We start from the raw sequence: 24908 nt of genomic DNA, 5'->3' as shown, positions 1-24908 counted from the left end.
GGTCAGATCCTGTGGTGTAGTCCTGTGGTGTAGTCCTGTGGTGTGGTCCTGTGGTAAGATCCTGTGGTGTGGTCCTGTGGTGTAGTCCTGTGGTGTGGTCCTGTGGTCAGATCCTGTGGTGTGGTCCTGTGGTGTGGTCCTGTGGTGAGATACTGTGGTGTGGTCCTGTGGTCAGATCCTGTGGTGTGGTCCTGTGGTGTGGTCCTGTGGTGAGATACTGTGGTGTGGTCCTGTGGTGAGATACTGTGGTGTGGTCCTGTGGTGAGATACTGTGGTGTGGTCCTGTGGTGTGGTCCTGTGGTGAGATACTGTGGTGTGGTCCTGTGGTGTGGTCCTGTGGTGTGGTCCTGTGGTGTGGTCCTGTGGTGAGATACTGTGGTGTGGTCCTGTGGTCAGATCCTGTGGTGTGGTCCTGTGGTGTGGTCCTGTGGTGAGATACTGTGGTGTGGGCCTGTGGTGAGATACTGTGGTGTGGTCCTGTGGTGTGGTCCTGTGGTGAGATACTGTGGTGTGGTCCTGTGGTGTGGTCCTGTGGTGAGATACTGTGGTGTGGTCCTGTGGTGTGGTCCTGTGGTGAGATACTGTGGTGTGGTCCTGTGGTCAGATCCTATGGTGTGGTCCTGTGGAGTGGTCCTGTGGTGAGATACTGTGGTGTGGTCCTGTGGTCAGATCCTGTGGTGTGGTCCTGTGGTGTGGTCCTGTGGTGAGATACTGTGGTGTGGTCCTGTGGTGAGATACTGTGGTGTGGTCCTGTGGTGAGATACTGTGGTGTGGTCCTGTGGTGTGGTCCTGTGGTGAGATACTGTGGTGTGGTCCTGTGGTGTGGTCCTGTGGTGAGATACTGTGGTGTGATCCTGTGGTCAGATCCTGTGGTGTGGTCCTGTGGTGAGATACTGTGGTCAGATCCTGTGGTGTGGTCCTGTGGTGAGATACTGTGGTCAGATCCTGTGGTGTGGTCCTGTGGTGAGATACTGTGGTCAGATCCTATGGTGTGGTCCTGTGGTGTGGTCCTGTGGTGTGGTCCTGTGGTCAGATCCTGTGGTGTGGTCCTGTGGTCAGATCCTGTGGTGTGGTCCTGTGGTGAGATACTGTGGTCAGATCCTGTGGTGTGGTCCTGTGGTGTGGTCCTGTGGTGTGGTCCTGTGGTGTGGTCCTGTGGTCAGATCCTGTGGTCAGATCCTGTGGTGAGATACTGTGGTGTGGTCAGATCCTGTGGTGTGGTCCTGTGGTGTGGTCCTGTGGTCAGATCCTGTGGTGTGGTCCGGCTGTCTGAAGAGGATGTATCCAATATGATTCTGCAGCGGTTTCCACATGGAAATCTATCTATCCCTCCCTCCCTCCCTCCCTCCAGGGCTGTGCAGTGATGGGGAGGAAATGCTGTTCCCTAAACCCGGATAAGGAGGTGCATGGATCACCCAGTTTAGGGATTAACACAATAGCTCTAAATCTGCTCCAATCAACACACTGATTGTGTGTACTGTACTGTATACTGTAGTGTACTGGCATGCACTGTAGTATTCTGTAGTGTACTGTAATGTACTGTAGTGTACTGTAGTATTCTGTCAAATAGCCCTTACACAGCCTGGAGGTATGTTGGGTCCTGTTGAAAAACAAATGATCGTCTCACTAAGTGCAAACCAGATGGGATGGTGTATCGCTGCAGAATTCTGTGGTAGCCATGGTGATTAAGTGTGCCTTGAATTCTAAATAAATCACAGACAGTGTCACCAGCAAAGCACACCCATACCATCACAACTCCTCCTCCATGCTTCACGGTAGGAACCACACACGTAGAGATCATCCGTTCACCTACTCTGCGTTTCACAAAGACACAGCGGTTGGAATCAATTGTGGAACTGATTGTGTGTACTGTACTGTATACTGTAGTGTACTGGCATGCACTGTAGTATTCTGTAGTGTACTGTAATGTACTGTAGTGTACTGTAGTATTCTGTCAAATAGCCCTTACACAGCCTGGAGGTATGTTGGGTCCTGTTGAAAAACAAATGATCGTCTCACTAAGTGCAAACCAGATGGGATGGTGTATCGCTGCAGAATTCTGTGGTAGCCATGGTGATTAAGTGTGCCTTGAATTCTAAATAAATCACAGACAGTGTCACCAGCAAAGCACACCCATACCATCACAACTCCTCCTCCATGCTTCACGGTAGGAACCACACACGTAGAGATCATCCGTTCACCTACTCTGCGTTTCACAAAGACACAGCGGTTGGAATCAATTGTGGAACTGATTGTGTGTACTGTACTGTATACTGTAGTGTACTGGCATGCACTGTAGTATTCTGTAGTGTACTGTAATGTACTGTAGTGTACTGTAGTATTCTGTCAAATAGCCCTTACACAGCCTGGAGGTATGTTGGGTCCTGTTGAAAAACAAATGATCGTCTCACTAAGTGCAAACCAGATGGGATGGTGTATCGCTGCAGAATTCTGTGGTAGCCATGGTGATTAAGTGTGCCTTGAATTCTAAATAAATCACAGACAGTGTCACCAGCAAAGCACACCCATACCATCACAACTCCTCCTCCATGCTTCACGGTAGGAACCACACACGTAGAGATCATCCGTTCACCTACTCTGCTTTTCACAAAGACACAGCGGTTGGAATCAAAAATCTCAAATTTGGACTCATCAGACCCCCCCCCCCCCCTCTTCTTCTCAGGTTTACGATCAATCTCCAAGTCACCATGACCTCAACCCTGACTCCTCCTCACACCCCTCCTCCTGTGGCGAACAACAGGGGATTAACAGTTCACCTGACATGTGGAACTCCAACGGAATGAACCAGGCTGGCTATGGAGGAACAGGAGGGGCTTCAGCCCACCAATCAGGAAGCTACAGTAACCTGCAACCGTCACACAATCACCTGGTAAGTTTTTAGTTAATTTGGCATATGATAAAAACATAGTACATTTTACTCACCAGAGCTCTTATATGAAAAAGAAAGTTTGGGACAAATATGTAAAAATGTACTGTATATACGGTGAGTGTACAAAACATTAGGAACACCTTTCTAATATTGAGTTGCACCTCCCCCTTTTGTCGTCAGAACAGCCTCAATTCATCAGGTCATGGCCTCTACAAGGTGTTGAAAGTGTTCCACAGGGATGCTGGCCCATGTTGACTCCAATGCTTCCACACAGTTGTGTCAAGTTGGCTGGATGTCCTTTAGGTGGTGGACCATTCTTGATAGACACAAGAAACTGTTGAGTGTGAAAAACCCAGCAGCGTTGCAGTTCTTGACACACTCAAACCGGTGTGCCTGGCACCTACTACCATACCCCGTTCAAAGGCACTTAAATCTTTTGTCTTGCCCATTCACCCTCTGAATAGCACATATACACAATCAATGTCTCAGTAGTCTCAAGGATTATAAGTCCTTCTTTAACCTGTCTCCTCCCCTTCATCTACACTGATTGAAGTGGATGTAACAAGTGACATCAATAAGGGATCATAGCTTTCACCTGGATTCACCTTGTCAGTCTATGTCATGGAAAGAGCAGATGTTCATAATGTTTTGTCCACTCAGTGTATATGTACTGTACTCTGCTGCACCGTCACCAAGACAAATGTAACACGTGTATGTGTTTGATTGCTTTGCAGGTCTATTCTCCCCATTCAGTCTCACCTGTAGAGGTGAACAGGGGTCTTCCTCCTATGTCTACCTTCCACCGTAACAACCCTGCTTCATCTCACTCCCTGTCAGTCAACAGCTCAGAGAACAGCACAGGAAACCCGTCTACAGGATGGTCTCAGACCGGAGCAACCCTGGGGAAAGCACTGGCTTCCGTATGTACTGGGACTACTTACAAAGCCAACTTCAAAGTGAAACCACAATGATCAATAGGGAAATGTCCCTATTAAAAACCACTGTGTATTATTTGGGCCGTGCTGCTGGACTGTTTATTGGCCATCTGTCCAACCAGGAAAATATTATTAAGTCAGCTCGGGTTATGAGCCATGCTACAAGGCCTGAGGTGGTGGTTATAAAACCACACAGAGAAATTACAAGTTGCGCTTTTAAAATGTTGCATTGTGTTGTTACTCACGGTCCTCTATCCCTCCTCTACCCCTCCTCTATCCCTCCCCCTCCTCCATCCCTCCCCCTCCTCAACCCCTCCTCTATCCCTCCCCCTCCTCTATCCCTCCCCCTCCTCTACCCCTCTATCCCTCCCCTCCTCTATCCCTCCCCCTCCTCAACCCCTCCTCTATTCCTCCTCTATCCCTCCCCCTCCTCTATCCCTCCCCCTCCTCTACCCCTCTATCCCTCCCCCTCCTCAACCCCTCCTCTATTCCTCCTCTATCCCTCCCCCTCCTCTATTCCTCCTCTATCCCTCCCCCTCCTTAACCCCTCCTCTATTCCTCCTCTACCCCTCCTCTATCCCTCCTCAACCCCTCCTCTATCCCTCCTCTACCCCTCCTCTATCCCTCCTCTACCCCTCCTCTATCCCTCCTCTATCCCTCCTCTTCCCCTCCTCTATCCCCCCTCCTCTATCCCCCCTCCTCTATTCCTCCTCTACCCCTCCTCTATCCCCCCTCCTCTATCCCTCCTCTACCCCTCCTCTATCCCTCCTCTATCCCTCCTCTACCCCTCCTCTCCTCTACCCCTCCTCTATCCCTCCTCTACCCCTCCCCTCCTCTATCCCTCCTCTACCCCTCCCTCTCCTCTATCCCTCCTCTATCCCTCTATTCCTCTATTACTCCTCTATCCCTCCTCTATCCCTCCCTCTCCTCTATCCCTCCTCTATCCCTCCCCTTCCCTATCCCTCCTCTATCCCTCCTCTATCCCACCTCCTCCTCTATCCCTCCTCTATCCCTCCTCCTCCTCTATCCTTCCTCTATCCCTCCTCTATCCCCCCTCCTCTACCCCTCCCCCTCCTCTATCCCCCCTCCTCTGTCCTTCCTCTATCCCTCCTCTACCCCTCCCCTCCTCTATCCCTCCTCTACCCCTCCCCTCCTCTACCCCTCCTCTACCCCTCCCCTCCTCTATTCCTCCTCTATCCCTCCTCTATCCCCTCCTCTATCCCCCTCCTCTGTCCTTCCTCTATCCCTCCTCTACCCCTCCCCTCCTCTATCCCTCCTCTACCCCTCCCCTCCTCTACCCCTCCTCTACCCCTCCCCTCCTCTATTCCTCCTCTATTCCTCCTCTATTCCTCCTCTACCCCTCCCCTCCTCTACCCCTCCTCTACCCCTCCCCTCCTCTATTCCTCCTCTATTCCTCCTCTACCCCTCCTCTATCCCTCCTCTATTCCTCTAACTCTCCCCTATCCCTCCTCTACCCCTCCTCTATCCCCCACCTCTACCCCTCCTCTATCCCTCCCCCTCCTCTATCCCTCCTCTATCCCTCCTCTATCCCTCCTCTACCCCTCCTCTACCCCTCCTCTATCCCTCCTCTCCCCCTCCTCTATCCCTCCTCTATCCCTCCTCTATCCCTCCTCTATCCCTCATCTCCCCCTGCTCTATCCCACCTCTCCCCCTCCTCTGTCCTTCCTCTACCCCTCCTCTATCTCCCCCTCATCTTCTTCTTCTACTCCTCTGTCTGTATTCAGATGTATTCACCTGACTACACTAGCAGCAGTGAAAACTCCTCCACACCAGAGAGGTCTCCATCTCCACACACAGGGTCTGCAACGGGTCCCCCAGCTAATCAGGCCTCTCTCTCGTCCAGCTACCAGGCCTCACCTATATCACTGGTAAGGACATGGAGCTCTGTGACACATCTTTGTTTGATAAGTTTTGATAGGTCACGAAGAATGTTCAAATACTGTACCCACACATTCTATCATTGATTTTTGTCTGCTGGAGTCACATTTTATCTAAATGCTGCTGTCTTTGAATTGATCCAACTCATCAAATACATAAACTCAGCAACAACAAAAAAGAAACGTCCCTTTTTCAGGACCCTGTCTTTCAAAGATAATTCATAAAAATCCAAATAACTTCACAGATCTTCATTGTAAAGGGTTTAAACACTGTTTCCCCATGCTTGATCAATGAACCATAAACAATGAATGAACATGCACCTGTGGAACGGTCGTTAAGACACTAACAGCTTACAGATGGTAGGCAATTAAGGTCACAGTTATGAAAACTTAGGACACTAAAGAGGCCTTTCTACTGACTCTGAAAAACACTAAAAGAAAGATCCTCAGGGTCCCTGCTCATCTGCGCAAAAGTGCCTTAGGCATGCTGCAAGGAGGCATGAGGACTGCAGATGTGGCCAGGGCAATAAATTGCAATGTCCGTACTGTGAGATGCCTAAGACAGCGCTACATGGAGACAGGACGGACAGCTGATTGTCCTCGCAGTGGCAGACCACGTGTAACAACACCTGCACAGGATCGGTACATCCGAACATCACACCTGTGGGACAGGTACAGGATGGCAACAACAACTCCATCAGTGCAATAGGCTGAGAGAGGCTGGACTGAGGGCTTGTAGGCCTGTTGTCTGGTGAGGACCTGCCTTACATCACAGGCAACAACGTCGCCTATGGGCACAAACCCACCGTCGCTGGACCAGACAGGACTGACAAAAAGTGCTCTTCACTGACGAGTAGAGGTTTTGTCTCACCAGGGGTGATGGTCGAATTTGCGTTTATCGGCGAAGGAATGAGCGTTACACCGAGGCCTGCACTCTGTCCGGGAACTTGCAGGTGCCTTGGTGGAAGAGTGGGGTAACATCTCACAGCAAGAACTGGCAAATCTGGTGCAATCCATGAGGAGGAGATGCACTGCAGTACTTAATGCAGCTGGTGGCCACACCAGATACTGACTATTACTTTTGATTTTGACCCCCCCTTTGTTCAGGGACACATTATTCCATTTCTGTTAGTCACACATCTGTGGAACTTGTTCAGTTTATGTTTCAGTTGTTGAATCTTGTTATGTTCATACAAATATTTACACATGTTAAGTTTGCTGAAAATAAATGCAGTTGACAGTGAGAGGATGTTTCTTTTTTTGCTGAGTTTATCTTATTATATTATAGCCTCAAGCACTGCAATGTTTCATTCTCAGCATGATAATAACACCCCCCCTCTCTCTCCTCTCCCCCTCTCTCTCTCTCTCTCTCTCTCTCTCTCTCTCTCTCTCCTCTCCTCTCCTCTCTCTATCCTCTCTCTCCTCTCCTCTCCTCTCCTCTCCTCTCCTCTCCTCTCCTCTCCTCTCCTCTCCTCTCCTCTCCTCTCCTCTCCTCTCCTCTCCTCTCCTCTCCTCTCCTCTCCTCTCCTCTCCTCTCCTCTCCTCTCCTCTCCTCTCTCTCTTCTCTTCTCTTCTCCTCTCCTCTCCTCTCTTCTCCTCTCTAGTCTCAGTTGGAGGATCGTCTAGACAGACTGGATGATGTGATCTATGTGCTGCGTAACCATGCGGCAGGACCCATCCCCAGCCTGCCCTCTGACATCCACAGCCTGTTAAACCAGGCTAACCTTGGACACAGACCCACCATGGCACATGACACAGCCATGGTGAGACCCATTCATTTCTTTGTGAAAGGGTTTCAGGTTGTGTCTGTTTTATGTATGGGAAGCGTGTAGGGAAAGGCTATTGGCCACTGTGTGTGCAGGGTGTGTGTGTGTGTGTGTGTGTGTGTGTGTGTGTGTGTGTGTGTGGTGTGTGTGTGTGTGTGTGTGTGTGTGTGTGTGTGTGTGCAATGTTGGGTAGGTTACTTTCTAAATGTAATCCGTTACTAGTTACCAGTCCAAAATTGTAATCAGTAATGTAACTTTTGGATTACCCAAACTCAGTAACTTTCAGTTACTTTTGGCTTACATTCCCCTTAACAGGCATTAGAAGTCAAACAGGATCCATTAAAATCATCTGGTTTGTTGTCATAGTGACTTGACTTGTGGTCAGTCTCAGGTGGAAAAAACTTCTGTTTTTTTCAATGCTGAATTGAATGTCATTGAGAAAACAGAAAACAGCAATCTCTGTGTGTCTGTGTGTGTACCCTGCCACCACGGCTCTACAAATCACACCAGACACACTCCAGCTATGGTATGCGTATTTTCCACATGTCATTTCGACATATTTTCCATAAATCAAATCCAATTGTATTTGTCACATGCGCCTAATACAACAGGTGTAGACCTTACCGTGAAATGCTTACTGACAAGCCCTTAACCAACAATGCAGTTCAAGAAATAGAGTTAATAAAATATTTACTGGATGTCAGGAAGCTTGGCCCCAGGGATGTACTGGGCCATACGCACTACCCTCTGTAGTGCCTTATGGTCCAATGCCGAGCAGTTTCATACCAGGCGATGATGCAACCAGTCAGGATGTTTCGATGGTGCAGTTGTATAACTTTTTAAGGATCTGGGGACCCATGCCAAATGTTTTCAGTGTCCTAAGGGGGAAAAGGTGTTGTCGTGCCCTCTTCACGACTGTCTTGATGTGTTTGGACCATGATCATTTGTTGGTGATGTAGACGCCAAGAAACTTGAAACTCTCGACCCGCTCCACTACAGCCCTGTCGATGTTAATTGTGGGCTGTTCATCCCTCCTTTTCCTGTCATCCACGATCAGCTTTGTTTTGCTCAGATTGAGGGAGAGCTTGTTGTCCTGGAACCACACTGCCAGGTCTCTGACCTCCTCCCTATAGGCTGTCTCATCGTTGTCGGTGATCAGGCCTTCCACTGTTGTGTTGTCAGCAAACTTAATGATGGTGTTAGAGTCATGCTTGGCCACGCAGTCGTGGTTGAACAGGGAGTACAGGAGGGGACTAAGCACGCACCCCTGAGGGGCCCCAGTGTTGAGGATCAGCGTGGCAGATGTGTTGTTGCCTATCCTTACAGACTCGGTCAGGGAGAGGTTGAAAATGTCAGTGAAGACACTTGCCGGTTGGTCAGTGCATGCTCTGAGTACACGTCCTGGTAATCCATCTGGCCCCGTGGCCTTGTGGATGTTGACCTGTTTAAAGGTCTTGCTCACATCGGCTATGGAGAGTGTGATCACACAGTTGTTTGGAACAGCTGGTGCTCTCATGCATGCTTCAGTGTTGCTTGCCTCGAAGCAAGCATAAAAGGCATTTAGCTCGTCTGGTAGGCTTGTGTCACTGGGCAGCTCGCGGCTGGGTTTCCCTTTGTAGTCCGTAATAGTTTGCAAGCCCGGCCATATCCAATGAGCTTCAGAGCCGGTGTAGTAGGATTCAATCTTATTCCTGTAATGACGCTTTGCCTGGTTCGTTTGAGGGCATAGCAGGATTTCTTATAAGCGTCCGGATTAGTGTCCCGCTCTTTGAAAGCGGCAACTCTAGCCTTTAGCTCGGTGCGGACGTTGCCGGTAATCCATGGCTTCTGGTTGGGATATGTACGCACGGTTACTGTGGGGACGACTTCATAGATGCACTTATTGATGAAGCCGTTGACTGAGGTGGTATACTCCTCAATGTCATTGGATGAATTCCGGAACATATTCCAGTTTGTGCAAGCAAAATAGTCCTGTAGCATAGCATCCGTGTCATCTGACCACTCCCTTATTGAGCGAGTCACTGGTACTTCTTGCTTTACTTTTTTCTTGTAAGCAGGAATCACGAGGATAGAGTTATGGTTAGATTTGCCAAATGGAGGGCGAGGAAGAGCTTTGTGTGTGTGTGGAGTAAAGGTGTTCTAGAGTTATTTTTTCTCTGGTTGTACATATAACATGTTGGTAGAAATTAGGAAAAACGGATTTAAGTATGCTTGCATTAAAGTCCCCGGCCACTAGGAGAGCCACTTCTAGATGAGCATTTTCTTGTTTGCTTATGGTCTTATACAGCTCGTTGAGTGCGGTCTTAGTGCCAGCATCGGTTTGTGGTGGTAAATAGACGGCTATGAATAATATAGATGAGAACTCTCTTGGTAGATAGTGTGGTCGACAGCTTATCATGAGGTATTCTACCTCAGGCGAGCAATACCTTGAGACTTCTTTAATATTAGACATCGCGCACCAGCAGTTATTGACAAATAGACATACATCCCCACCCCTCGTCTTACCAGCCAGTTCTATATTATCCATGTCGTCGTTCAGCTACGACTCTGTGAAACATAAGATATTACAGTTTTTAATGTCCCGTTGGTAGGATAGTCTCGAACAGAGATCATCCAGTTTATTCTCCTGCGATTGCACATTGGCCAATAGAACGAATGGTAGAGGAAGGTTACCCACTCGCCGACCAATTCTCACAAGACACCCCGACCTCCGCCCCCTGTATTTCCGTCTTTTCTTCACGCAAATGGCAGGGATTTGGGTCTCGGGGAGGTAGTATATCCTTCGCGTCGGATTCATTCAAGAAAAAAATCTTTGTCCAGTTCAAGGTGAGTAATCGCTGTTCTGATATCCAGAAGCTCTTTTTGGTCATAACAGATGGTAGCATTATGTACAAAATATGTTACAATGTGAAAAAACAAACAAAATAGCACAGTTGGTTAGGAGCACGTAAAACGGCAGCCATCCCCTCCGGCGTCATTATCCTAACGGGAGGGTTAGTGTTCGGGAAATAGAGAACAATGGTGAACGCCACATTTAATTTCATTTGCTGTGGTCTGAAAAGTCTATCTATGCGTGGATACTGACCAGGTAACGATATGGACAGGGGGAAGGGGAATGCTTCCACCATGGCACTTACATAGCACTGTCAGACCTGGATTCAAATAGCATTTGTTTTACTCTCAAATATTTGAACTGTGCTTGATTGATAATTGCCTGGTATAGTAGAGCCAATAGAACGGTTTCCAAAAAAGTGAAAACCCTGCCAATCTGGTACTCCAGACAGACTCAATCAAATATGCTCAAAGTGTTTGAAAGAAAACAAATACTTTTTGAACCCAGGTCTGATCAGTGTGTTAGACCTAGTCTTTTGTTTGTGGTGATTGAATCCAGACAGAGGAGAGAGTAATGGAAGTAAGCCTACATTACATTCAGCGGATATGAACCTGTTTAATCCCTAGGAGGATTATTCAATTAATTCAGTCACTTTTTTTTTTTCCAGGGATATGTGTCAGTTAAAAATGAATAATTCCTGAAAGAAATTAATATTTGACCTTTATTTAACTAGGCAAGTCAGTTAAGAACAAATACTTATTTACAATGACGGCCTACTGGTGAACAGTGGATTAACTGCCGTGTTCAAGTTCAGAATGATATGATTTTTACCTTGTCAGCTCAGGGATTCAATCCAGAAACCTTTCGGTTACTGGCCCAACGCCCTAACCGCTAGGCTACCTGTTTTTACCTTTTTGTCATTGGGGGTAGCATCAAGGAAGTGAAGGCAACGTATGTGTAATGTATTTTTTTTATATTGACTGTTTTCCCACTAAATAGATGATAATAAAATACACTACATGAGCAAAGGTCCTTCCGTGTGGAGCTCAAATTGAAACTTTTAATCAAAACTTTTATTGAATACAACCGCCCACTTTTTCCTCATTTGGATTTGCTCGTACTGCTTACTACATACACACAGAGTACCACAGTATGAGTCATAATACCCATTAAAAAAAAACAAGAGCTGAATATATTGATAAAAGTCACCTTGTCTGACAGAGATTCACATTTTTATCTTTTAGTCACACAGCAGACGCTCTTATCTAGAGCTGCCAATGTTTGTCTATGGCGATTGTGTGGCTGTGTGCTCAATTATATACACCTGTCAGCAATGGGTGTGGCTGAAATAGCCAAATCCACTAATTTTAAAGGGATGTTCACATACTTTTGTGTATATTTATTGCACCTATTCTCTTGTGTGTGTACAGGTAGAGGCTGTCAATCTGAACAACAACAACCACCATCCTGTGCTGCAGAGCCGTTCACAGAATAAACATGGCCACTCCTTCCCAGCGGGTCTCCCTGCAGGACTAGGTGGCTTGGAGCTGAAGTTGGAGGGTCTGGAGAAAGATGAGCAGTATGACCTACTTCACAGCCATTACAACCAGGGTAACAGGCACAGCCACAGCTCTGACAGCCACAGCCAGCGCGCCGACGAGGAGAGCGTGTCACACAAGACACAAGGAGACAGCATGACCAGGTGAGGACAGCAAAAATAGCTTTACGCTATCTCTCTCTGGCTCTAGCCTGATCCCAGATCAGCTTTATACTCTCTCTCTCTCTCGCTCTCTCTCTGTGCCTCTCTCTCTCTCTCTCTCTGCCTCTCTCTCTCTCTCTGCCTCTAGCCTGATCCCATATCAGCTTTATGCTATCTCTCTCTCTGCCTCTAGCCTGATCCCATATCAGCTAAATGCTATCTCTCTCTCTCTCTGCCTCTAGCCTGGTCCCAGATCAGCTTTATGCTATCTCTCTCTCTCTCTCTCTCTCTCTCTCTCTCTCTCTCTCTCTCTGCCTCTAGCCTGGTCCCAGATCAGCTGTATGCTATCTCTCACTCTCTCTGCCTCTAGCCTGATCCCATATCAGCTGTATGCTATCTCTCTCTCTCTCTCTGCCTCTAGCCTGATTCCATATCAGCTGTATGCTATCTCTCTCTCTGCCTCTAGCCTGGTCCCAGATCAGCTGTATGCTATCTCTCACTCTCTCTCTCTGCCTCTAGCCTGATCCCATATCAGCTGTATGCTATCTCTCTCTCTCTGCCTCTAGCCTGATCCCATATCAGCTGTATGCTATCTCTCTCTCTGCCTCTAGCCTGATCCCAGATCAGCTTTATGCTGTCTCTCTCTCTGCCTCTAGCCTGATCCCATATCAGCTGTATGCTGTCTCTCTCTCTCTCTCTCTCTCTGCCTTTAGCCTGATCCCATATCAGCTGTATGCTATCTCTCTCTCTCTCTGCCTCTAGCCTGATCCCAGATCAGCTGTATGCTATCGTTCTGCCTCTAGCCTGGTCCCAGATCAGTTTGTGCTGTCTTGTCAGAGTTGAAACAGATCTAGAATGAGGTTATTCTCCCTCTACCCAGCAGGGGAAATGGTTGTTATGATGTCATTTCAACCAGCTCTGCCTGCTGGCTGGGTAGCTCCCTATCTATCTGTTTGAGTGGTAAAAACCGGTAATGAATTCAATATTCAATGCAATTTTTGGGGGCGCATGATCAGAATTCCAACTAAATCCCTCAAAATGTCAAAAGTGTTCAAATAATTCCCACCAGAGGGCGCCACATGGCAACTGCCAATTCTAACACTAACCCCCACTTTCTTTTCTCCCCTTCAGCAGCATCCATGAGGATGAGGACAACCTGAGTCCGGAGCAGAAGGCTGAGCGGGAGCGGGAGCGACGGATGGCCAACAACGCCCGCGAGCGCCTTCGTGTCCGTGACATCAACGAGGCGTTCAAAGAGCTGGGTCACATGACCCAGCTGCACCTGAAGAGCGAGAAGCCCCAGACCAAGCTGCTTGTATTACACCAAGCTGTGGCTGTAATACTTAGTCTAGAACAACAAGTCAGAGGTCAGTACTGCTACCATCTTGAACAGGTCTCTCTTGCAAAAACAGATTATGTCTATTTCTTAATTCATCTTTCCTCGAATTCCTCGCATCCTCTCTCCTCGACTCCTTCTCAAAACACATTGGAGGAGAAGGTCTGAGGAGAGGAACATTGTATTTTCTCCTCCAATAAGAGATTGAGAAGGAGATTAAGAAAAGTTGGAAAGATACATTGAGATATAGTTATTATCTAAATAATCTGTATAAATAGAAGTTGAATGAGTACGTACTTCACTACAGTGGAACATGAATTGATGGGAGGGGCTGCGTAGAAGAGGATATGTCCTGGTTCACTGTCAGGTCTATGGGATAGTACTAATGTTGATGTCCTGGTTCACTGTCAGGTCTATGGGATAGTACTAATGTTGATGTCCTGGTTCACTGTCAGGTCTATGGGATAGTACTAATGTTGATGTCCTGGTTCACTGTCAGGTCTATGGGATAGTACTAATGTTGATGTCCTGGTTCACTGTCAGGTCTATGGGATAGTACTAATGTTGATGTCCTGGTTCACTGTCAGGTCTATGGGATAGTACTAATGTTGATGTCCGTGTGATCTGCTACCTCTAGAGCGTAATCTGAACCCTAAAACAGCCTGTCTGAGGAGGAGGGAGCAGGAGAAGATGTCAGCTGGGTTAACAGATGCCCAGGGCCTGCAGCAACACCAGGCATCACTACATCGTGGACTAGATGCTGCCAACCCCATGGGACATAATCTCTAAACATCTAAAACAGGTAACAGTACAAAGATCTCCCATTCTTCTTCTTCTTCTTCTTCTTCTTCTTCTTTGGCTGTGTTTAGACAGGAAGCCCAATTCAAAAAAATTCAGAAATAAATAAAATGATGTCACTTTGATTGGTCTTTTGACCAATCAGATCAGGTCTTAAAATGATATGCTGTGAAAAGATCTGATGTGATTGGTGGAAAGAGATCAGATTTGGGCAGCCTGTCTAAACGCAGCCTTCTTCTTCTTCTATGAAAGTGTGTGTTGATCCAAGTTGATATAATCTATATTTTGAGAAACATTATCAACACATTTTTTTTTCTTTCTTTCTACAGATGAAGTGTGGAGAAGGATCATCTTAAGATTGTGAAAGACCATCCAATGACATTCAGTGTTATCTCTGGGACCCAGTAGCGAAGAGACAGAAGGATTTCCGTGGGGGGGGGCAGATAAACTATTGCAGAAGCTAATTAATCACGACAGTAGTGACAATTTCCTCCAGATCGACTTTCACTTGTGCCTAAACTTACTTGTAACCAGCAAATGTTTTGTACAAAATGTTTTATATTCGTTAGTACAGTGAAAGAAAAATGTACAGTGAAAAAAAAAACACAACACTGTCCTGTGTAAAACAATGTTAATTTCATCATTTTTATTCTCCTCTGTCAGTATTGACCTCTTAAAAGGCTCTGCATGGTCAGTCCAACATCTGCAGTGGCCGTACAGCATTTACGGTGATGCGGCCTCCACAGAAGTCAGAGCTTTCATACTTGTTGCACTTCGGGGTGCTGTCATACACATCCAATAAATTGGTCTGAACCACACCACTTGTAGTGATTCAGGGCTAATCTCTATAGCCATCCAGCTAATTTACGAGCAACTGGCTAAATGAAAAGACAAGATCTTATCTCTACTGAGATGTTGAAGTTTGTTTCCCGGTGCTTAACATAGGAACTCAGCCAAAACAGCATGAAGTAAAAAGGCTGCATCTCCATCCCGAATCTCCCCATTGCCCCCCCAGCAAAATTAGTCTACATTTAGGCTATTGTTTATTTGTGTATTTCACACTACGTTGAGGTAAAAATCGGAGTATACTTTGACTACTGTATGCTAGCTATGTTACCAGCTTATACGAATGGGAGTTAGCATTTAGCAGTCACTTTCCCTTAACCTGAAAAGGGACAACTTCAACATTTTTTGCAACAAAAACAGCCAAATATATCCAAATCGGATTTTAGTAACCACATTGTGGGCCTGTTACAATACATCAATCATTACGAATTTGACAAATATCCACTTTGTTCAATCAGATTTTTTTTGTGTGTGTGCCAATCCAGCGTCCTTCTATCACCCACAGACTGCATTCCATTGACCTCTTTACCTATCTATCCCCATTACCTCCCTGATCTCTTTCCAGGAGTTCAAACAAATGTTTGTGTGTTAGAAATCCCTAAAAAAGGTATCATAAAGATGTTTTTTATATGTGAACTTGTTCTGATAGCCTGTCGTCAAAGTTCTACATTTTTGTTGGCAAGGAAGTTAATTTGTGTTTATACAGGATGTACCGCCCCACCTTCCGTCAACCGATCATGTCAATCCGAAGCTATATGGAGCTATACGGATCCCTTCGCATTGTTACAAAATTTGGGAGGCGCACGGCATCGCCATACGGAGCTCGATTTGGCCTCCTCGAGCCTTCAGAGGCACTGCAATTGAGTCACACCCTCCATACTGAGACTCTGGGCCACATTCCAGATCAAGCTTAAATTGTCTTTAAAGCTGAAACAAGGCTTAAAACCAATTTATGCTTGCTCCAGCAATATGAGCTGGAGGCTCCGAAGGCTTGACGAGGTCAAATCGATCTCCGTACTACATCTCCGTGCTCCTCCCAAATGTTTTAACAATGCAGAGGGCTCTGTATAGCTCCACATTGACATGATTGGTTGACGGAAGGTGAGGGCTAGAGGTATAAACACAAACTCACTTCCTTGACAACTTCCTCCACAACAGCTCTACTCTGCTCCAGGAAGTGATGCATGGCCACTGCAGATGTCGGACTGACCATGCAGAGCCTTTTAGTTGTATGTACATGCATGTGTTTAGGCAGAGTCAGATTTTTTGGAGCTAAGTGCACTTTTTGGTTAGGCTACAATTAATACTTAATTGTTCAGTTTTTCTAGAAAATATTGATTACTTTTTACTAACTTGCTGTAGTTTATCTTTTCTACAATTACTAATAACAAAATATCTGAATTACAGATTTTACATTTTAAACAATAAAATGTTTGTTTTTTTCAGAAATATTTTTTTTTGTCATATATTTTACCAGACATTGTAAATAATGATACCCTAAACAAGCCACAGCTTAGTGTATATTGGAGAATTCCATAATGGGGGATGTCTTTGTAAAAACCCATACCTTTCAGGTATGTACAGTTATGTTGATGAGTGTCACCTATGTCATCTACAGGAAATGTAAACCATAAAAGTATTTCGTATTTTTCCCTATATTTTTTTTCTCAGAAAATACATCCGGTATGTATTATTCGAGGAGTTAATGATCATAATGATGATGATGATGATGATGATGAACACCCGCGCAATTTGTTGAATGGCTGGACAATTCCGCTAGGGGGGAACACGTACTTGTGAATAGAGACTGGAATAGGGAGGGGGAATCCCGAGCGCCATAAAACAGCTCCCACAACACTGGCATTTCAGCCAGGGCACTACTTTTAACAGAACTGCGCGAATTTAGGTAAGACAATCACAAAGATTTTGCGCACTGGGACACAAACCAATTGCACAGTTAGTGGTTTATAAAGTGATTCTCGTTTTGGCATTGCTTTGGGTAGGCTGTTTTATCGTTCAAGAACATCACGTTTGATCAGCTAGTAAAGGTAGAGTGGTGTTTTATTATCCGCTGGTAAAACTGCATAGAGGTTTATCCATGCATATATCCTTTGTCTTTAATTACAATCGTACAAATAGAGGTTGATAAAGTAACTTGTGAAGGAGACACATTTTTGATATTGGTTAATAATTAAAAAGGGGCTCCCGAGTGGTCTAAGCGGTCTAAGGCACTGCATCTCAGTTTTTGAGGCGTCTCTACAGACACCCTGGTTCGAATCCAGGCTGTATAACAACCGGCCGTGATTGGGAGGCCCATATGGCTTGGCACAATTGGTCCAGGGTCGTCCGGGGTAGGCCATCATTGTAAAAATAATTTGTTCTCAACTAACTTGCCTAGTTAAATAAAGGTTAAATGTAAACAAGTTCAATTTATTATTATTTTTTTTTCATTAAAGAAGTGTACTCCCACTGGTCAAAAACGGTATTAATCAACGTTGTTTCCACGTCATTTCACCCCACAAATCAAATTGATGATGTTGAATCATTGTGGAAAACTTCGTGGATTTGCAAAAAGTCATTTTGTATTTTTTTTCACCTAACTTTGAATCTAAATCCAATGACATGGTGACATTTTGTTGTTGATTTAACGTTGAATTAACAATAGTTGACAAATCAACCAAATGTAAATCAAAACTAGATGTTGAACTGACGTCTGTTGCCCGGTGCCCGGTGGGCTGTAACACGGCAACAACTGTCACCTATATTAGAATACAGTACTTTTGCATGTTGTTTATTTCAATAACAATGTACATTGTTCTAAAACAAACGTGTGTTTTTGTTTTGTTCCGTAACTCTCATAATCATATCATAAACTGTAGATGAAAAAAGTCTGGTCGGAGTGTGTGTGTGTGTGTGTGTGTGTGTGTGTATGACGATAGTCTGGTTGGCGCGACCACGGCCAGTGGTAGTCGTCATGCAGCAGTAGTGTCCTGTATACAATAGTTACACTGTTAGCACACTGAATAAACTGTTTTCTATATCAATGTGCTGTGTGTTGATGTTGGTGTTTTCTCTCTCTCTGTGGCTAACTGGTTAGTGCAGCTGTCTGAGTGACATCAGATGCTCTTGGGATGTCATTGTTGTTAGTTGGTCCACATGACTTCTCTTTGTTTTGTAAACAGTCCACCTCATCCAGCTGATGCCATAGAAAGTGATGTATTTTTTTCCCCGGGGTTAAACTGTTGTAAACACAGGGGTGGTTATTGGAGCCTCCAGGTCAAGAAGAGCCGTGGTAATAATGCATCAGCCTCTAACGTGTTGTATTTGGCGTCTTTTATAGCTGTGAATCTCTTCAGTTCTGAGGGAGGTCCTCTATTCATTCAGGACTAGTGTGGACCCAGCAAACACACAACGTTGTCTTAACGTTGTCTCTAAGTTGACTCTCTATAAAGGGAGTCTCACAGACACTGAGTGAGTGGCTCTTCTCCAGACTTCAGTAGAATACAACAGGGCTACAACATGCAGCAGCCTAGGCCTGGTCCCAGAGGCAGCCCTCGCCCTCACAGCGACAGCAGCTGCATGTTCGGGGTTAGGGTACAAGTCCAGGGGATTGAGGGTCTTCCTTACGTTGTATTGAATGGGGATAGTAGAGCAGCTCTGCCATCTGGTGGACTGGAGAGCTACAGCAGGAACTGGGACCACCTGGAAGTGTTTGTCAACGCCCACAGCCAGTCTGAGTACACCTTCATGTTGAATGATGGGCGATCTTCATTCGGTAGTCCCAATGTGGAGGGATCTTCATTCGGTAGTCCCAATGTGGAGGGATCTTCATTCGGTAGTCCCAATGTGGAGCGATCTTCATTCGGTAGTCCCAATGTGGAGCGATCTTCATTCGGTAGTCCCAATGTGGAGCGATCTTCATTCGGTAGTCCCAATGTGGAGCGATCTTCATTCGGTAGTCCCAATGTGGAGCGATCTTCATTCGGTAGTCCCAATGTGGAGCGATCTTCATTCGGTAGTCCCAATGTGGAGCGATCTTCATTCGGTAGTCCCAATGTGGAGCGATCTTCATTCGGTAGTCCCAATGTGGAGCGCAGACTTCCCAACCACCAGAGGGAGTATGCTCGTGGAGGTGCTCTGACTGAGGATAGGGAGTCACAGAGGATTCCGCTGGCGTCCGCTGCGTTCATGTACGACTTCCAGGAGTCAGATTTACAGCAGTCGCAGAGGACCGTGCTGACATCTAACACGATGTTGAACTTCCAGAGACACCCAGAGCTGCTGAAACCCTACAACCCAGACAGGAACAGCCTCAGCCCCCTCTTACTCTCCACCCGAAGACTCTCTGTTCCCCCTACTGTACCTAGGCCGGGACTTCTCACCAGGGGTCTCCAGAGTGGGGCAGGGACCACACTGATCCAGGCTGCAGGGCCTAGACCAGGAGCAGCCAGGATCCCTCTGCCTGCTGGGGGTGTAGAGAGGGCCCCCACCCCTGTCTCGGCCACCAGCCAGACCCAATGCCCAGGCCCTGCCCCTGTCTCATCCCCCACCCAGACCAAATGCCCAGGCCCTGCCCCTGTCTTGGCCCCCACCCAGACCAAATGCCCAGGCCCTGCCCCTGTCTTGGCCCCCACCCAGACCAAATGCCCAGGCCCTGCCCTTGTCTCAGCCCCCACCCAGACCAAATGCCCAGGCCCTGCCCCTGTCTCAGCCCCCACCCAGACCAAATGCCCAGGCCCTGCCCCTGTCTTGGCCCCAGCGCTCCACCACTCTTCTTTGGCCACCTTACTAAGCCCCCCAAATGAGGTCACCAACATCCCCAGAAGATCCCCAAACTCCGTGGACACAGAGCCCATCTCCTCCATAGGTAGCCTGATCAACCAGTTCGACAGCCCCCAACAGATAGGCCGAGCTGGGCCTAGGAGAGGGAGGATAGCCCCTGAGGACCGGAGGAGGTCACGTAGCGTGGACAGCAGACAACAGTGTCACTCATACCCATTGGACTCCTCCAGCCCTGCCTCGGTCATCAGAGGGGCCAGGGGAGAGACTCCAGGCGGTTCCACCAGCGCCCCAGGGTCACCTAAGGTGAGAGGGGCCAACGGACCCTCCACCGTGATGTTTAATAAACTACATTGGGAGGAGAAGGAGCTTAGCGGTAGGTCATCCAGAGCAGTGAATGTGCTGTACAGAGTTGAGAAGACCTTCATGACCAGATCCAGGTCTCTCAACCACACGGAGGAGGAGTCAGAGAGAGACATTCAGGTAAAGAGATTAGCTTTAGAGGTTTTACTCGGTTTAAAGAGTTAAAAAAAAAATATATATATATATATATATATATATATATATATTTTGATTCCTTCTATGTTTTTTTCTTGCAACTGTGCCTTTGCTACTGTGCTTTTGCTACTGTGCTTTTGCTACTGTGCTTTTGCTACTGTGCTTTTGCTTGCTCTTTGAGGGTCCCGGTCAGGTTACTGTAAAGCATTCTTTTGATTGATTGATTGATTAATTGATTGATACACCTTGATATTCTGTTGTGTGTTCATTTAATCAGATCATCACTCCAGATCTTCTGGAAGGTCAGAGGGGTCAGCACGAGGTCTCAATTGAACCACAACCAAATGAAGACACCACCAAAAAGATACTGTTCACTTACCTCAATGATGGGTGAGTAACACTGGACTAAATCAACCACTGAGTATTGTCATGATTCTTTTACCTATTTAACTTTTATTTTACCTGGAGGTTTTTTGAGGTGTGACAGAACTTCCTTGGAAAGATGCCAGCTGGAATGTTTTCCCCAAAGAGGGTTGGGATCAATTCCGATCCCATTCCATTCCAAAGAGGAGGTTTGGAATTTCAGTTTACTTTTTGAATTGACTGAATTAAAATGGAACTTAATGACCCCCGATCCTGATCCCAAGTGACCATTACACATTCCTCATATCCTGCCTTTGATGATCTGAGGGAGTCTCTCTGTGACGTACAGTTGTTAGTCTTAAAAAGGATTGCTCACACGCAAACGCAAACACACACACACGCCAGTTCAGGAATACAGACTACGATGATGAACACCCTTCCAAATAGCCAACAATGGAATATCAGGTTCACCTCCTCACTGTCGTGAGTTATATAAAACTGGCAACATCTGAAATATGTCGATCCTCTGTAGCTCAGTTAGTATAGAATGGAGCTTGCAAAGCCAGGATGGTGGGTTCGATTCCCGGGGACCACCCGTATGTAAAACGTATTCACGCATGACTGTAAATCACTTTGGATTAAAGCGTCAGTGTAAATGGCACATATTAATATCAACGTTTTAGTCTGGCGTTGCCATTCAGCCAAGGTCTTGAACGCACGTGAGGAAACCTGGAAGTGGAGGCTCTGTCAGGCTCTGTGTCTGTAGCACAAAGCTACTAGTCACTTTAATAATGTTTACATATCTTGCATTACTCATCTCATATGTATATACTGTATTCTATACTATCTATTGCATCTTAGTCTATGCCGCTCTGACATTGCTCATCCATATATTTATATATTCTTATTCCATTCCTTTACTTAGATTGGTGTATATTAGGTAGTTGTTGTGGAATTGTTAGATATTACTTGTTAGATATTGCTGCACTGTTGGGAACGAGAAGCGCAAGCATTTCACTACACTCGCAATAACATCTGCTAACCATGTGTATGTGACCAATACAATTTTATTTGAATTGTACCCTTCATTATCTTACATACAGAATGCCTGCAGATTTCCCACACACAGTATCTATATAAGTGTTATGTTGTTGTGTATGCTAGTTATATGACTGGGGTATGTTGTTCTGTATGCTAGTTATATGACTGGGGTATGCTGTTCTGTATGCTAGTTATATGACTGGGGTATGCTGTTCTGTATGCTAGTTATATGACTGGGGTGTGCTGTTCTGTATGCTAGTTATATGACTGGGGTGTGCTGTTCTGTATGCTAGTTATATGACTGGGGTATGCTGTTCTGTATGCTAGTTATATGACTGGGGTATGCTGGTGTCATTGAATTCCGTGTGTCTGGTTGTTGGTATTCCCTCAGGACTACTGATAAAACCTCCATCACTGAGACGAAGGTGAACCTGGTGTTTGACAGAATCAACCAACTGAAGTGGAAGACTGCAGATTACGTGGAGGAGGAGATAAGGGTGAGGTTGGATGACATGGTTCAGATGGATGGCTGTACTGTCCTAGGGGATCCCCAGGACAGACATGGTTCAGATGGATGGCTGTGCTGCCCTAGAGGATCCCCAACCAGATATGGTTCAGATGGATGGCTGTACTGTCCTAGGGGATTCCCAGGACAGACATGGTTCAGATGGATGGCTGTGCTGCCCTAGAGGATCCCCAACCAGACATGGTTCAGATGGATGGCTGTACTGTCCTAGGGGATTCCCAGGACAGACATGGTTCAGATGGTTGGCTGTGCTGTCCTAGGGGATCCCCAGGACAGACATGGTTCAGATGGTTGGCTGTGCTGTCCTAGGGGATCCCCAGGACAGACATGGTTCAGATGGTTGGCTGTACTGCCCTAGAGGATCCCCAACCAGACATGGTTCAGATGGATGGCTGTACTGTCCTAGGGGATCCCCAGGACAGACATGGTTCAGATGGTTGGCTGTACTGTCCTAGAGGATCCCCAGCCAAAACGTTTGAGAACCACTGCTGTAGTTTACACAGATGGTTGAGACTTCCATATAGAAGCATTACAATCTTACGTGTTATACTAATACATTCATATCTGTGTAAATACCTATGTATTTCCGTGTTGTATTTCAGTGTAAAGGAAAGTACTGTGTCTGTCTGTGAGGCAGAAGCAGGTTTGTGATGTGTTGTTGGACCTGTTGTAGGACTATGCTGCTATGGCCAAGGAGGCCAAGGAGCTTCAGAAGACAGGAGCAGAGCTGGAGAGAGAGGTGTCACAGCTGATGACACAGCTGGAGCATAAGACCATGGTGCAGTACAATACAATACACAATATAGTACAATATACAGTACAGTACAATAAGGTACGATACAGTACAATATACAATACAGTACGATACAGTGCAGTACAATACACAGTACAGAATACATTACAATACAGTACAATACAATACAGTGCAGTACGATACAATACAATACAGTGCAGTACAGTACGATACAGTGTAGTACAACACAGTACAATACAATACAGTGCAGTACAATACAATACAGTGCAGTACAGTACGATACAGTGTAGTACAGTACAATACAGTGCAGTACAGTACGATACAGTACAATACAATACAGTGCAGTACAGTACAGTACGATACAGTGTAGTACAACACAGTACGATACAGTACAGTACGATACAATACACTGCAGTACAGTACAATACAGTACACTACAATACAGTACAATACAGTACGATACAGTACAATACAGTACAGTACAATATAGTACTTTTAGCAAGAGATTTGTACTTGTTTTCTCCTTATGTGCATGGAGTCCAGCTCAGACTCGTTTATTCTCACTAGTACTGATTTTGCAGATGGCGTTATTTTTGGGGTGATCGTTTATATGTGGTTATTCTGACCTACTTTAGTTGAATGCACTGTGTCCCCTGCAGAGTGGTCGGAGTCTGGCGGAGGTGTGTTACAAGGCTCAGACAGACATGAAGACTATTCAGGAGGAACTGGACAGGAGACAGGAAGAACTCTCCACGCTACGGGATAGGCTGGCACAGATGGAGGCGGAGCTTGAGGTCGCCATAGAGGAGTAAGAACATTTCCACAAGTGCATCGGGGTCTAGAAGTCATTTTGGGATTGTGTTTAGGACCATAATCCGCCTTGATGATTATTATAAGTCCCTATTCCCTAGGAACTACTGTAGCACACCAGTATCTCTACTTACACATCCTCAACTGCACATCTATCACTCCAGTGTTCATTTGCTAAACTGTAATTACTTCGACAACTATTGGCCTATTTATTGCCTTACCTCTTTACTTCATTTGCACACATTGTATACAGATTTTTTTTCTTCTATTGTGTTATTGACTGTATGTTTTGTTTATTCCATGTTTAACTCTGCGTTGTTGTTTGTGTCGCACTGCTTTGCTTTATCTTGGCCAGGTCGCAGTTGTAAATGAGAACTTGTTCTCAACTAGCCTACCTGGTGAAATTAAAAAATAAATAAAAAGGATCTGAAAGAATTGAACAGGTGTAAGCATTTCGCTAATTGCCTCACAACGTCTTGACATAGTATGATTTCTCTGGTGCTCTGTAATATTAAATTCCCTATCGAGTGCAAATAAGATTCTATTCTGTTGTATTATTTCTATTGCCAGGCTAGTCCAGGTGAAGACTGAGCGAGAGCAGGGCCGTACAGAGATGAAGGACCTCCAGCAGCAGCTGTCTGAGATGCATGATGAGCTGGACCAGGCTAAGAACACAACACAGGCAGACAGCACAGAGAAACAGCTCCTTCTAAAGGTAAGGTGACGAGTTGATATTCTTGCTCAAAACATTCCGTTTATTCCAAGTGTGTACTTTGAGTTCAGACTATTGTGTGTTTTATAAATCGGGTTTCCTGGACCGAGATTAAGTCTAGTCCTGGACAACGACAAACCTTCAGTGAAGATTCTCCCTTGATGATTTCTAATCCAGGTCTTAATCTGGGTGAGGAAAGCTCCTTCTACCGTATTATACAAGTTATGTTTAATTGATACCTGTCTATGGTAGGATGTGGCCCAACCATGTGACACACACAGACGTACATAATAATACATTAGATTTAATATAGCGCTTTTCTACCAGCTGAGGTTCTCAAAGCACTTTACATAGTAGGAGGAAACTCACCTCCTCCACCATCAATGTGTAGCACCCACCTCAGTGATGCACGGTGGCCATTTTG

The 24908-nt window shown here is 46.0% G+C and overlaps 2 protein-coding genes across 4 annotated transcripts in view; both read left to right on the top strand.

The window, feature by feature from the left end:
• LOC106584736 (transcription factor 12) overlaps window positions 1-18045 on the top strand; it is a 46949-nt gene extending 28904 nt beyond the window's left edge. For 2 of the 3 annotated variants that reach the window (XM_082968175.1, XM_014170272.3), the window contains 8 exons: window positions 2684-2890; window positions 3625-3810; window positions 5571-5714; window positions 7328-7486; window positions 11753-12024; window positions 13153-13388; window positions 13995-14159; window positions 14485-18045. In XM_082968175.1, coding sequence (XP_082824301.1) covers window positions 2783-2890; window positions 3625-3810; window positions 5571-5714; window positions 7328-7486; window positions 11753-12024; window positions 13153-13388; window positions 13995-14146 — 1257 coding nt within the window. In that variant the 5' untranslated portion in view covers window positions 2684-2782 and the 3' untranslated portion in view covers window positions 14147-14159; window positions 14485-18045. The remainder of the gene's footprint in view (window positions 1-2683; window positions 2891-3624; window positions 3811-5570; window positions 5715-7327; window positions 7487-11752; window positions 12025-13152; window positions 13389-13994; window positions 14160-14484) is intronic. The other variant, XM_014170273.3, reaches the window with a different exon arrangement.
• LOC106584735 (cingulin-like protein 1) overlaps window positions 16809-24908 on the top strand; it is a 29462-nt gene continuing 21362 nt past the window's right edge. Inside the window, exons 1-7 of the mRNA XM_014170270.3 lie at window positions 16809-16907; window positions 18342-20263; window positions 20556-20668; window positions 22074-22179; window positions 22882-22986; window positions 23622-23770; window positions 24343-24487. Coding sequence (XP_014025745.3) covers window positions 18521-20263; window positions 20556-20668; window positions 22074-22179; window positions 22882-22986; window positions 23622-23770; window positions 24343-24487 — 2361 coding nt within the window. The 5' untranslated portion in view covers window positions 16809-16907; window positions 18342-18520. The remainder of the gene's footprint in view (window positions 16908-18341; window positions 20264-20555; window positions 20669-22073; window positions 22180-22881; window positions 22987-23621; window positions 23771-24342; window positions 24488-24908) is intronic.

Source organism: Salmo salar, chromosome 23, assembly GCF_965601325.2.
Source record: "Salmo salar chromosome 23, fSalSal1, whole genome shotgun sequence".
NCBI classification, from domain to species: domain Eukaryota; kingdom Metazoa; phylum Chordata; class Actinopteri; order Salmoniformes; family Salmonidae; genus Salmo; species Salmo salar.
Note: the sequence above shows the minus strand (reverse complement) of the source record. Positions and strands in the feature narration are given on the sequence as shown.